This window comes from Silene latifolia, chromosome Y (assembly GCF_048544455.1).
Source record: "Silene latifolia isolate original U9 population chromosome Y, ASM4854445v1, whole genome shotgun sequence".
Lineage (NCBI taxonomy): Eukaryota > Viridiplantae > Streptophyta > Magnoliopsida > Caryophyllales > Caryophyllaceae > Silene > Silene latifolia.
In genome coordinates this window covers 434,658,202-434,673,239 of record NC_133538.1, presented here as the reverse complement: position 1 = coordinate 434,673,239, position 15,038 = coordinate 434,658,202, and the positions used below count along the sequence as shown (strand labels likewise).

Below are 15,038 nucleotides of genomic sequence, written 5' to 3'. Positions count from 1 at the left end.
TGCAAAATAAAGCACTTGACCAAGACAAATGAAATGAAAACAAGCAAATTACCCAGAAAATCCAACAGTAGTAATAATATCTCTTTTTGTATTTTTATATTTTGTATTTTTTTTTTGTTGCTACCGACACTATTAACATCCCCCTACAAAGGTAGCAAAACTCAAGGAGGCACTTAAACCGACTCGACGAAAGCATATAAAATAAACACGCGTGAAAACAATAAATAAGTAAACTTGGGTTGCCCCCCAAGAAGCGCCTTGGTTTACGTCGTGGCTCGACATAGTTTGAACTTAGTATTCAGGAACTTCCAGAATAATATCCTCCACGCCCATGAGCTCAACGTTCTCATAAAATGGTTTTAATCTGTGGCCATTGACTTTGAAAGCTTTATCAGTATGAAAATCTTTTATTTCTATAGCACCATGAAGAGAAATGTTAGTCACAATAAAAGGACCAAGCCACCTAGTTTGAAGCTTACCTGGAAACAACTTGAAACGAGAATTAAACAACAATACTTTCTGACCAATATAAAAATATTTACGAGAACTATGCTTATCATGAAAAGCTTTGGTCTTTTCTTTATATATTCAAGCATTTTCATAAGATTCTAATCTGAGTTCCTCTAACTCTAGCAACTGTAATTTACGCTCTGTTCCAGCTTTCTCATAGTCTAAATTACACTGTTTAACAGCCCAAAAAGACTTGTGTTCAAGTTCCACAGGTAAGTGACACGCTTTACCAAAAACTAGTCTACAAGGAGACATTCCAATCGGTGTTTTATAAGCAGTTCTATAGGCCCAAACTGCATCATCAATCCTTAAACTCCAGCCTTTCTTATCAGGTTTAACCATTTTCTCTAATTTTGATTTTATCTCTCGATTGGAGACTTCAGCCTGACCATTGGTCTGGGGGTGGTATGTTGTGGCTACCCTATGAATAACATGATACTTGCTTAGTAAAGCACCTAAAGTCTTATTGCAGAAGTGGGTACCACGGTTGATACTGTCGTTTTGTACCAAAAATAAAAACCTAAGTTACTACCAACAGAAGTCAGCGGTAAGTAGGGTCGATCTCCACAGGGAGGCTAAGTTGCTATCTATCTGTTTAATTTGGTCTGTCAGGGTGTCACAGAAATTGGGGTTTTGATTGAATTGGACTAACTGAACTACTGAGGCTAAAGGCAAGAGAAAAGGGATAAAAGAAATTAACAATAAGAGAAAGAAAATATGCTAGGAGTCGGTCCACCGTGGTAGCTATACTATCGGAAATACTAAGGCGATTAGACTATTGATAAGAAGAGCTATGGTCATCACCTTTCGGTCCTTAAACCGCCCTAGAGCGTAAATAGCTTAACTTTCGTCCTCACTACAATACCCTATTGTAATTAAGCAAGCCTTCCCTTCCAATCTTTCGATCCAGGTCGGGGTTAACTAAATTTATTGGTCTCCTGCATGCATTCATTCGACCGGATAACAATTAAATTGCCTAATACAATTCTTATCGTAAGGCTAATCTACTCAAGTCAATTAAAACATGCTACCACGGCTTCCCTAATCCTAACATACTACGGGATTAGCTAGACATAAATAAGGGGGAAACGAGAAATAAAGGAAGAACAATAAACATAAATAATAATTAAAGAGGAAAAGAAAGAGAAAGAATTAATACTGAATTATTGATCCGGAAATTAAGAACAAAGTAACAGTAGCAGTATATTCGAACCAGAGAGAAAGGGAACGAAGTAAAAGTGTGTGAGAGAGTTTATAATGACATCGACTTCCTATTTATAAGAAAATAGGATTAGCTAAACCTAATGATGGAATTAAACCTAAAAAGCCCAGCCCGTAGCAAAATCCACTCGATCGAGTGGAATAAAACCACTCGATCGAGCAAACCCAGCTTAAACCGCTCGATCGACCAACTAATTCACTCGATCGAGTAAAGGCATATAAGGAACTGGTCGATCGAATGAATAAACTACTCGATCGATCGATTATTGAATCCTAAACCACTCGATCGACTAGTTAAGCACTCGATCGAGTGGATCTTGACTTAATGACTCATAATTCTCGTTAGTTTGACTTTGACTTGTCCTTTTAGCTCCCGAAACACCTTCACGCATCCCAAGACAGCTATAATTCCCGCTCCAAATCCACTCTTCCTCCAAATGCATGCAAAACAGACGGTAAATGGCTTGATTTCACTACTTTATGGTCCATTCCTGTAATTAAGACAAAATACACCAAAGTAGCATATTCGGGCATTTCGTAGCAATAGACTACGATAAAAGCATAGAAATACGTGCATAAAATAGGCTAAAAAGACTATATAAAATGCACGTATCAACGGTCACTGATCAGAGCCTTAGGCATTCCAAATGGATTAAAGATACGACTCTTAACAAATTCAACAACAGCTTTACTATCATCTTTCTTAGTAGCTTTAACCTCAACCCACTTCGAAACATAATCCACCGCAAGTAATATGTACTGGTATCCATAAGAAGGTGGAAAAGGACCCATAAAATCAATACCCCAAATGTCAAAAATCTCACAGATCAGAATACTAACCTGAGGCATTTCAGCTCTTTTAGACAAATTACCAGTTTTCTGACACCGCTCAAAGGATTTGCAAAACTCGTAGGCGTCTTTATGCAAGGTTAGCCAATACAAACCACACTCCAACACCTTGTGAGCTGTGCGCTGTGGACCAAAGTGCCCTCCTGTTTCTAAGTTATGACAGAATGTTAAAATAGAATGCACTCCAGATTCACTCACACAACGCCTAATAATATTATCGCTACAGCATTTCCATAGGTATGGATCATCCCAAATTTAATGTTTTGATTCATTCCTTATTTTTTCTCTCTGTGCTCTAGACAATGTGGAAGGAAAAGAAGTAGTTACCAAGTAATTTACCATATCAGCATACCATGGAGTTGCTTCATAACGCAAGGAATATAATTGTTCATCAGGGAAGAACTCAGTCACCATAGGCCAGTGTTCCTTAGGGACTATTCTACTTAAATGATTAGAAACTAGGTTTTCAGCTCCCTTTTTATCTCTAATTTCTAGGTCAAATTCTTGTAATAAAAGCATCCAGCAAAGCAATCGTGGTTTAGACTCTTTCTTTTTTAAAAGATATTTTAAAGTCGAATGGTCAGAATAGACTATCATTTGAGTGCCTAGCAAATATGGTCTAAACTTTTCAAGCGCATAAATTACAGCATACATTTCTTTCTCAGTAACTGTATAGTTACATTGGGCAGGGTCTAGTAATTTTGAAGCATAGTGAATAGCATATGACTCTTTATCAGCTTTTTGACCAAGGACAGCTCCTACTGCTTTATCGCTAGTGTCACAAATAATTTCAAAAGGTAAGTTCCAGTCAGGGGGCGCATAATAGGGGCAGAAGTCAGTTTGTCTTTTAGAGTGTCAAAGGCTTCTTTACATGCATCATCAAACACAAAGGCAACATCTTTAGCCAGTAAAGAACACAACGGGGATGAAATTTTCGAAAAATCTTTAATGAAACGTCTGTAAAACCCGTGTGACCTAAGAAAGATCTAATCTCTCGCACACAAGTCGGGTATGGCAGAGAACTTATGACATAAATTTTTGCTTTGTCTACTTCTAATCCTTTAGAACTCACAATATGACCCACGACGACTCCTTATTGGACCATAAAATGACACTTTTCAAAGTTTAAAACAAGGTTCAATTCAATGCATCTTTTCAGCACAAGCGATAAATTGTGTAGACAAAAATCAAAAGAGTCACCAAAAACAGTAAAGTCATCCATAAATACTTCTAAACAGTTATCAATTAAGTCAGAAAAAATACTCATCATACACCTCTGAAAAGTTCCAGGTGCATTGCACAGGCCAAAGGGCATTCTTCTAAATGCATAAGTACCAAAGGGGCCTGTGAAAGTGGTCTTTTCTTGGTCTTCGGGTGCTATGGGTACTTGGGTATAACCTGAGTAACCATCTAGAAAACAAAAATAAGATTTTCCAGCAATTTTTCTAGCATCTGATCAATGAAAGGTAATGGGAAATGGTCCTTTTCTAGTGGCCTTATTAAGTTTCCTATAATCTATACACACCCTCCACCCATTAGATACTCTTGTAGGTACGAGTTCACCCTTATCATTTTCAACTACAGTTATACCTGACTTCTTCAGGATGACATGAATAGGGCTGACCCACTCGGAATCAGAAATAGGGTATATAATTCCAGTATCCCTCCATTTTACCATTTCCTTCTTAAAAACTTCTAACATTGACGTTGTGGTTCTTGAGAAGGTTTAGCATCCTTCTCTAAAAATATTCTATGCATACAAAGAGTGGGATTGATTCCTTTTATGTCAGCTAACGTCCATCCTATAGCTTCTTTATATTCTCTAAGCACATTTAACAATTTCTCTTCTTATTTTCCAGGTAGTATGACTCACTGATCATCAAGAACTCAATGTTAATTCAAGTACTCTGCACATGTTATGCCTATTAACAAATATGACATTCAATAGAATTGACATCAATACTTCCAACTGAAGGAAATCATATTTCAAATAACACATATTTTGGTTTAAAGTTTTAGTCATAAAAACTAAAAGATCTTATGCATGCAAAACTAGAATAAGAGTAAGGAAAAATCGTTTCATACCATATGAATATTTCGGCCAAATGGGCACAAATGAAATCTCGTACCTCACTTGTTCTTGAGCTTTCCATATGTTAGGATGATCCTCCAAAGACCTCAAGTATAGAAGCCACTCCTCTTGATTGCACCCAAGATTATCCCTTATCCCCACTAAATAATATTAGCTAGATATTAGTTTAGTAGTTTACCTTAAAATTGATTACTAATACTCATATATTACATTAATAATATTAGTAATTTCTATGAACAATTTGAATCAAGATTTCTCAAGTTTTAGAGAAAGATGAAGAAAATAGAGAGAAGAATGCATGTGAATATCTTTAACATGCATAAAGAGAATGAAATTAGAGAACAAAAACCAAAGTCCCCTTTGAATGGTGGGAGGGTCACGGTTATGGGGAGTATCAGGACCAATACATGGTCCTTCCCTTTTACTTTTGTTCTTATCTAAATGTATAGGTATGAAAGCTAGTTAGACTAGGTATCATTACAAGTATTTTATCTCATAAAATAAATCAACCACAATCCACTACCACAACCTATATTTCGGTCCACATATAAAATAGACTACCATTTTATTTTTTGTCACTTGTCACACAATATGTCACATGTAGTATGATACATGTTATTAATTAATTTAATGCATATTTATCACATAAATATCATTTTATGAATTAATTAAATTACATACGACAAATTGACTAGTAATACTTGATCACATAAATAAAATGGGTCATTTAATTATAATTCACAACATCTTGTAATTATAATCAACCATTCATTCTCATCTCTATTGTTTCACAAACAATAAACAATTTTAATAATAAAATATTTCAATTACTAAAACAAATCTTGTCTAATCCCATTATAATAAGATATCAATATTCTCTCTCTCTTAAATTGAATTGTTCAATTTTAAGGAATTAATTAACTTGTATCCTCATACAATTAATCAACTTTACATATTAGGGCATCATCCTTTAGGTGTGACCTTAAGGGATCAACTGATCACCACCATCCCACGACAGTAACGTCAAACTCTAGCAAGCCAATCGTTACCGATTAATGTTGATCAGTTGACTATATAATGAATCATCCCTTACGTATTCTTAAAAATGAGATTTAAACATGTGATCATCATGATAGACAATTGTGATCGCATTATTGTCGGGGACACTCCAACAATCTCCCACTTGTCCTCGACAAGTGTGCGTCACCAATTCTCTTATCCTATTACTATCTCCCACTCAATGCAAGGTGTCTTTCAGGTCGTACTTGCAAGTGATCATATCAAGAGTGGTTTCCTCGATCTGGATAATAACAGATTTGACCGGATTTATCTACCATAGATACCTTTCGAGCATGGCCACGCATTTCCAGTTCATTACTTCTCGAGTGGCCCTGAGATATTGTTTTGACCCTGACAAAGGGGTGGACAATTCTTATCGCACTATTCCCTTCGACTAGCCATAGCCATCATAACCCAAAATATGTCCATTTGACCCCATTTACGAAGGTCGTAGTAACATAAATCAAAGCTAATCTGAAACTGTGCCATCTTAAGCGAACAGTCTTTAGTCAAAAGAATCGACTCATTAGAATACTATAGTAGCTCTCGCCACGACCAGGCTATATAAATTTGCCAGAACTCTATAAGCGGTCACTGCCCAACAAAGTGTTCCTAACAGTCTACCTATGTGATCGACTAGTCATCTCACATGACTCTATGGCACTTGAACTTGCCACCAATCGCATCACACTCTAGTCACTTCGAGACGTCACCTCATACAAGTGACTATGGGAAAATACCATGTTAATCCGGGTTCAATTTAACGGCGTTCAATATTGTCTCTACAACCCGTTTGGATGTAACAAGGTATAAAAGGAGTTTTTAGATTTAAAAAACTCGAACGACAAATGTGATTATCACATATGAATAGTCAATACCTGATTACTACTTCATATTTTTATAATCAATTTTCATCTTATATGTAGTTGTTCATCTCAATGCAATTGAAATGACATATGATATGACTCGTCATGTTAAGCCTATGAGAAGGCTTTGGTTAGTAGGTTTTATCAACTTCTTGTACCTTACTCAACCTTACTACATACTCGTTTTCCTTTGTAATGTATACATTTGCATTACAAAACTTTCTGAGTACGTGTCTAGATCCAATCTAGACATAGGCCCTCTAGCCTTAGAATAGCTCCCACTGTTTTTACAGCGTGCGGGACTCATCCTTCTTGCACATCTCATGGTTGCAAGTGTACTCAGTTTCTTTTGTAAATATCTCTCATTGTTTTTTATTGCCTAGAACGATTTTAGCAAATCTATTTCTTAAATAACATAGCCACAATGGTTCCTCAACCATCTTCACGTGTTTTGAATATGGTTTTGTCGGAAACCATGCGCAATCTCAATTGTCAATTGTCATTTGTGTAACACCCTTACACAAAATTGCATCAAAAACACTTTGCTTTACATCCTTAATGCTTCTGCAAGCACTTAAGGGTAATCTTTATGGCTTACTTGGTAACTATTACTTAAATTCGATTTGAAACAATTCATCATACTCAAAGTATATGAAGTGTTATACGTCATTTCCTATTTAATTGATTCGGCAGCGGAAGCAAATGGAATCAATCAAATATGTTCAACTCGATTGAACTAGTCATGAATCTTATCAACATAAGACTCCTTATTTGACATTAATATCATGTAGATTTATCTCCATAAATCCGGATATTAAAGATGTACTATAATACTCCAAAAGTCTTAAATTATTCCCAATGATCAATATGTCATCCACATAGTAGACTAATTAAAATTTCCGTAACTCCCACTAAACTTCATGTATAAACACAACTTCTCGACTTATCGAGAAAAGTTTTATAACATGATCAAAACATTGATTCAAACTCATTGATGTCCTACTTAAGACCCTCTCTTAAGTTTCACATTATCTTAGGATTGCAAGAATTTACAAAACTCAAGACATGTATTGAATACATTCCTTCTAACTGAAGAAGTGGGTTTTAGATTCACTTGCTATATGTATATCATCTTAATGAAACACAATCCCTAAGGAGATCCAAATAGACTTAAGCATTTCAACTAGTGCAAAACCCTTTGCTACCAATCAAGCTTTGAAATCTCTCTTTATTAGTGCAAAACCCTTTGTCACTAATCAAGCCTTTTATTTCGGATTTTTATGGCTCTAAGCCTTGTATTGAGTTGTGACTTAAACATTCTCATGTAAGTCATATGTTCATTACTTTCCAGAAGTAATCAACTTGAATCAAACAATTTCTTTGTAAGTTGCAAGCTCTTTACTTTCTAAAAGTAACACTAATTCATCATCTTCAATAAGTGATGATTTTAACCTCTTAGGTTTTGAAGAAACAACGTCTTACACAAAACGTCTCATGTAGCCAAGAAAGACCAGTTTCTTGCGACATAACATTCTTTGTGGTCTTGAATAATTTCTCCCACTCTGTCTACTAGAAGTAAACTTGTATTTTAGAAAGACAGCTTCACGAGCCACAAACCCGTTGTACTCGTGATTATAATAAGGAAAAATGAGCATTTGTTTCTTTTGAAAACTTACAAACATGATACCCTACCATTTCATATCTCATATGAATTGTTTTAGATTTAGTGGAAAAATAATTTAGACAAAATGATAAAATCCCCAAAAGGATCAAGTAACTCAAAGTAACTTGATTGAAGTCCAAACCATATCGAATGGCGTTTGATTTCTTTATCCAACCACACATTATCCCATAATGCGTGCTAAGAGAGATTAACTTGTGATACTAAATCACATTTCCTTTGGCTTATATCAAAGTCTTCACTTTGATAATCCCATCACGACTAAATCGTGATTCCTGAAATTCTTTGAACTTCTTCAAATATTTCTCTATTTACCTTATTAAGTGAACACATTAGCGTCAACTTAAATCGTTGGTAAAAGAAAATGATCAACTTGTTTTGGATCAATGATTTACAACCTCGATCTCCTTTTCAACCAAAAAAAGGCACGAGACATCTTGCTTTGAATACAAGATACGCATATACCATAAGATCTAATGGTTTCAAAAGTACTCGATAACTCTTTGCGTTCATCATTCCAGAATTTAAGGTTTAATCTTGGGTTACCAATTTGAGTATTGCATCATCTTCATGACATATCATTCTAGTTTGGTTTAGAATATAATCACCTTGATAATGGGCTAGCCATACATCAAATCATGGTGTATAGGGTCACAAAAGTGAAACCTCTTTTGTATCTTAACAAGTTTATATATTCTTATTTAGAGTTTATGCACTTAATAGTCACAATTAAGTACAACTCTAAACCCAAAAGATAGATTGAGTACACAATGACTCTATCTCTCAACATCATTGTTGCTAGTCGTCATATTCTAATCATCCTATGTATCAAATACAATGATGAAAACCACCGCCGATTTCTAATATTGACGAAGTAGTACTAGCAAAATTTATGTCAATCAAATAAACATTTAAAGAAGAAAGTCTCATTAGATGTCCCACAACTAATTTGGTTATTGTTCAATAATTTGGGGTAGTTTTCTTTCTAGTGTCCAACACTTCCAAAAGGAAACTTTATCGATTGGAATTGATAGGTTTAGTCTTTACTTTTACCTTTGTCTTGTCAATTCCATTCTAATCTTTACTTCTTGAAACTCGTCCTTTTCTTAATGGTTTAAGAGAATGCTCCCACTCATTTCAAAGAATCTTTACTTAGAGAAGCAAAGTTGAATCTTATGAAGACTACTCTTCAATTCAATCGTTTAGTCTTAAAACTTTCATTGAAGTGGTTGCGGTATTTTGGTTAATTTTGATTACCAACAAATCTAGTTACCAAAATGATTTAACGTTTCAAAGGACTTAACTCAATTAAGCATATGAGAAACAATTTATTGTAAGTATCTATGTTAGTTAAGAATCAAAAAACTTTTGATCACGAATAACTCTTATCTATACTCTTCACAAGAGATCCTTACAATGGATAATACGAGGTTTTTAGAAAAAATTCAAATTTGTCTTTAGTTACGATGTTTTAATGGAGATTTGAATCAAAAATCGAAATGATATCGTATTTGAATTGTGGTAAAGAAATAGAACAATATGATAACGAAATAGTGGAAAACTTAACATTTATCGTTTTATTAATACTTGTAAATAACAAGTAAAGCATTTACATAGTGACCTCTACCCAACTATGATAAATGATTCCGAGATCCAAATTCATATTAACTTGGGCACGGGGTAGCCGATTCATCCCTCATCAATATAACTCGGTGGATTAACTCTTTAATCAATTCTACTTTTAGAACTCTCAGTTGATAAAATTACTCTAATTTTTATCTATAGCCCGGAACACATGCGACTACGGTCACGAATACTTCCGTTGAGCTCAATCCAAATTTCAAATAAATGTGTCCATGATCCAAATTCACATTAACTTGGGCACGGGGTAGCCGATTCATCCCTTATCAACATGAATTCGGTGGATAGACATTTATCACCCACTTCCCCTACGTAACAAGGTTTGTACCGGTGTGGCCGAGCGCACTCCCCTCACGAAATAGGTTTTCATGGTTTCTACTTTTTGGTAAGGCTAAGTCTCAATTGTTTATTTTAGCGAGAGGTCATGTCAATTTATTATCTATCACGTTTTAAGTGAACTAAAGCGGTGAACTACGATAATTGTAATTGACACGGTCGATAAACTTGATTTAAAATGCATGTTTAGTTATGGCGATTTAGCGATGCATGCAACATATAAATAAAATGCAAAGCATAAAAATAAAATCCTAGTATGGCCTTCCTAAAATAGTAAATCTAATAAACTATTTTACAAATTCGAAACCAACTCCTTTGGTCCCTTGAACTTCGGTCTTGGCACGCATTTCAAGGTAACACTTTCTTTGATGGATCGCCTTCTCGAGTGGCACCGTCTTCAAAGTACTCCGGAATAATAAATTACAAAATGAATTACATAATTTCCTATTATACATTTTTAATTAAAATTAAATAAATCTATTAAATTACAAAACGGTGATACGAGATCACAATAATTACAACCGAATCGATATTACCATACATTTCGGGTAATATCAATTAAAACTAAGGTCATACTAAGTAAAATTACATAATTCAAAAATTACAAAAAAATTAAAATATGACATTCATAAATAAATGCAGCATTATAAAAAGTATGAACATGCCAAATTTTATGCTAAATCGCCTTTAAGGAGCCAATATCGTATATTAATCGGTTTTTACGGATTTGCGTGATTTAACCTTTTAAAATCACAATAATTACATAAATTCATATTTATGTACAAGTTAATTACCCTAACCATCTTAGGACTAAAAATTAGTCTCCACTAACATTTTGACAATAATTAAACTTGTTTTCTTAATATTGTTCATAAATGGACCTAAAATAAAAAATTATGCTATAAACTTCAAATTAAATTATAAAAATTTCAAATAAATTCGAAATTTGAAATTTAAACTCATGAACATTCTGGAAAAATACCATGACACTCATAATGTTCAAAACTTAGGTTAAAAATTTCGAAAATTTATCGTGAAAAACAATGTTGCGGTTTATCAATTTTAACAATTATGACCATAAAAATATGAGAAAAAATATATTCATCAACTTTTTACTTTTAGATCTGAAATATATGATAAAATGCAACATGTAACATTTTTCCTTAGTCATTGATGGGGCATATTCTGCACCCGCTGACCAGTCAACATATTGAGCAAGGTCAAAGATATCCACAGCAAGTCAACGGCTTAGACAAACTTAACCCGCACGCGACTGTCGTACTGTCTCTTGGGTCCATTTGGGCAACCGGCCAGCCGAGGCACACATCCGCGAACTCATATCCAAGACCCCTCGGCGGTGAGTCAACAGGGCCCGCCGGCCTGCCATGGGTCCCTCGGCCGAGGGGTAGATCAGTCTTTCCACCTGCTAGCCACTTGGCCACTTGGCCACTACGTGACAAAAGGTGAAAGTCTATAAATACTCCTCAACTCTCATTGAGGAGGAGATCCACAATTTAACCTAAGAATCACTATTCATCTGGTAATATCTTCCTTATCTCTCTACAATATATACTTCACCAAGTAACAACAACTTATCTCTCTAAGTTTACTGACTTGAGCGTCGGAGTGAGTTCGCTCGGCCCAAAGCCGAGCCCTCAGTTTGTTCATTGTTTCAGGAGACCGCAAGGAGGATTCAACCAAAGACGTTATTCTACAAGCACGGGTGGTAACAAATAACTGCTCTGGAATTACACCCGGAACAGTCATGAAGTATGTTTTAGCATTATTACTAATTTATAGTCACTATTTATGTGATTTTTCATCAAAACTTCATAAATCATGCATACAGACTTCATTATAGCCAAATATTTTACACACATCTTGTAAAATTGCATGTGACAACATACTAAATTTTCATGACCAGATTCGAAATATAACTCATATTAACCTATTTACCCATTTAAATACGATTTAATTTTTAAAAATCCATATTTCGAGAAAAACAACTCATTTTATCATGAACATTTACAGGCCATCAGTAGATAATATATGTGAAAACATATCCAAAAACCACTAAAAAATTCGAAGTTTAGCTATTTTTCGTCCAAAAATGACATTTTTATCATAAAAATCACATTTTAATGCCAATAATATATAAAATGAACAATAAAAATCCATAAATAAACCAAAATGTCCTAAAAGTCACTTAGGACCAGAAAATTTTAACATGCAAATTTATTTCATGATTTATCTTCATAAATCCTAAATAATAAGTTTTATATGTTAATTAAATTAACTCGGAAAAACTAACCCGATCTTGCATGCAACAACCATAATGCTCTATAATGAACTGATACCACTTGAAGGAAATCATATTTTAAATATCACATATTTTGGTTTAAAGTTTTAGTCATAAAAACTTAAAGATCTTATGCATGCAAAACTAGAATAAGAGTAAGGAAAAATCGTTTCATACCATATGAATATTTCGGCCAAATGGGCACAAATGAAGTCTCCTACCTCACTTGTTCTTGAGCTTTCCATATGTTAGGATGATCTTCCAAAGACCTCAAGTATAGAAGTCACTCCTCTTGATTGCACCCAAGATTATCCCTTATCCCCACTAAATAATCTTAGCTAGATATTAGTTTAGTAGTTTACCTTAAAATTGATTACTAATACTCATATATTACATTAATAATATTAGTAATTTCTATGAACAATATGAATCAAGATTTCTCAAGTTTTAGAGAAAGATGAAGAAAATAGAGAGAAGAATGCATGTGAATATCTTTAACATGCATAAAGAGAATGAAATTAGAGAACAAAAACCAAAGTCCCCTTTGAATGGTGGGAGGGTCACGGTTATGGGGAGTATGAGGACCAATATATAGTCCTTCCCTTTTACTTTTGTTCTTATCTAAATGTGTATGTATGATAGCTAGTTAGACTAGGTATCATTACAAGTATTTTATCTCATAAAATAAATCAACCACAATCCACTACCACAACCTATATTTCGGTCCACATATAAAATGGACTACCATTTTATTTTTTGTCAATTTGTCACTTGTCACACAATATGTCACATGTAGTATGATACATGTTATTAATTAATTTAATACATATTTATCACATAAATATCATTTTATGAATTAATTAAATTACATACAACAAATTGACTAGTAATACTTGATCACATAAATAAAATGGGTCATTTAATTATAATTCACAACATCTTGTAATTATAATCAACCATTCATTCTCATCTCTATTGCTTCACAAACAATAAACAATTTTAATAATAAAATATTTCAATTACTAAAATAAATCTTATCTAATCTCATTATAATAAGATATCAATATTCTCTCTCTCTCAAATTGAATTGTTCAATTTTAAGGAATTAATTAACTTGTATCGTCATACAATTAATCAACTTTACAGATTAGGGCATCATCCTTTAGGTGTGACCTTAAGGGATCAACTGACCACCACCGTCCCACGACAATAACGTCAAACTCTAGCAAGCCAATCGTTACTGATTAATGTTGATCAGTTGACTATATAATGAATCATGCCTTACGTATTCTTAAAAATGAGATTTGAACATGTGATCATCATGATCGACAATGGTAATCGCATTATTGTCGGTGACACTCCAACACCAACTCCAAAGCATATGCCTAGAACATAATGGTGTAAGATTCAGAAAAATCATAGCCGAGGCATAGTACTACAGATAGCTTTAGTGTAAAGGTTGATGATATGCAAACAACTAATTTATTTATTTTTATTTATTTATTTTTCACTATATCAGTAGTGCACTACGTGTGGTCAGCTAACAACATCTAGTTAACAAGCAGTTAATTAATACTATTAAGAAATTCAACATAAGGCTTAAGTTGACAGAACATAAATTGAAACAGGAGCTTACACTTCGCAGAATATTATACGTAAAATAGTTGACAATATTGAACATAAATTATATAATCTCTCCGGCAACGGCGCCAAAATTTGATACGTGTCGTTTGCGCATACAAATTAATTATTTATTTTTCTTACCTTCATCACAATTTTATCTTGAATTAATATAGTATAGAACAAGTAAGGGTCGATCCCACGGAGAGATTAGCTATTCAAAGTTAAAGTCAACTATCAGTTAGCAAGAACAATTACATATTTACGCATATAAGTTAACTGCTAGCTTATTTACTGATATGTACGATTCGGGGGGTTAGTTTTGAAGTTTAGAACTAATAACTAATGAAACTAAAACTAAATACAAAGGAGCTATTATTTATAAGGAACAAATACCACACTCATACTTCCAGTATAGTAATTCTAGTCCTATAAACAATTGATAGCGTTTATAATCATGATATAATTAATAGGTTAACTGCGGAATTTAAGGTAACAAAAATTCCCTATATTCTCTTAGATTACAACCGACCTGAACTAAGCCTAGACCGATTCTTAACTAACCGACCGATGTAAGTTTGTCGCACCCTACTAAAGACCGGATTAGTAGCCTTACTGAACTAAGAATGCATCATTAACCCTATTAGTCTCTAAGTGACGTCACCACCTATAAACTAATAGATTCAGTTCTTACTCCTAATCATACCTAAGACCGTTCGCAGACCATTAAGTAAAATTAGTTGCCACTCGTATTACGCAAATTGAACTAAGCCGAACTTACGTAATAAGTATCCGAGACAATCAAAAATCACAATAAAATAACAAATTATGAGTGAAGATTGGACCTTGACATTAAAACGAGCT

The 15,038-nt window shown here is 34.0% G+C and overlaps 1 protein-coding gene across 1 annotated transcript; it reads right to left on the bottom strand.

Moving 5' to 3' along the window:
• Nucleotides 1–291: 291 nt before the first annotated feature.
• On the bottom strand, nucleotides 292–852 carry LOC141632604 (uncharacterized). Its single transcript, XM_074445136.1, has 2 exons — nucleotides 648–852; nucleotides 292–479 (listed from the first exon to the last, which is right to left on the bottom strand). The coding sequence occupies exons 1-2, from the start codon at nucleotides 850–852 to the stop codon at nucleotides 292–294; spliced, it is 393 nt and encodes a 130-aa protein (XP_074301237.1).
• Between the last annotated feature and the right edge of the window lie 14,186 nt (nucleotides 853–15,038).

Bases quoted from the DNA above. Each gene is read 5' to 3' on its own strand.
- LOC141632604 (XM_074445136.1), bottom strand. From the start codon at position 852: ATGGTTAAACCTGATAAGAAAGGCTGGAGTTTAAGGATTGATGATGCA. The intron at 480-647 runs GTAAATTACAGT...AGTTGTTTCCAG, and splicing joins TGAGAAAGCTGGAACAGAGC to GTAAGCTTCAAACTAGGTGG.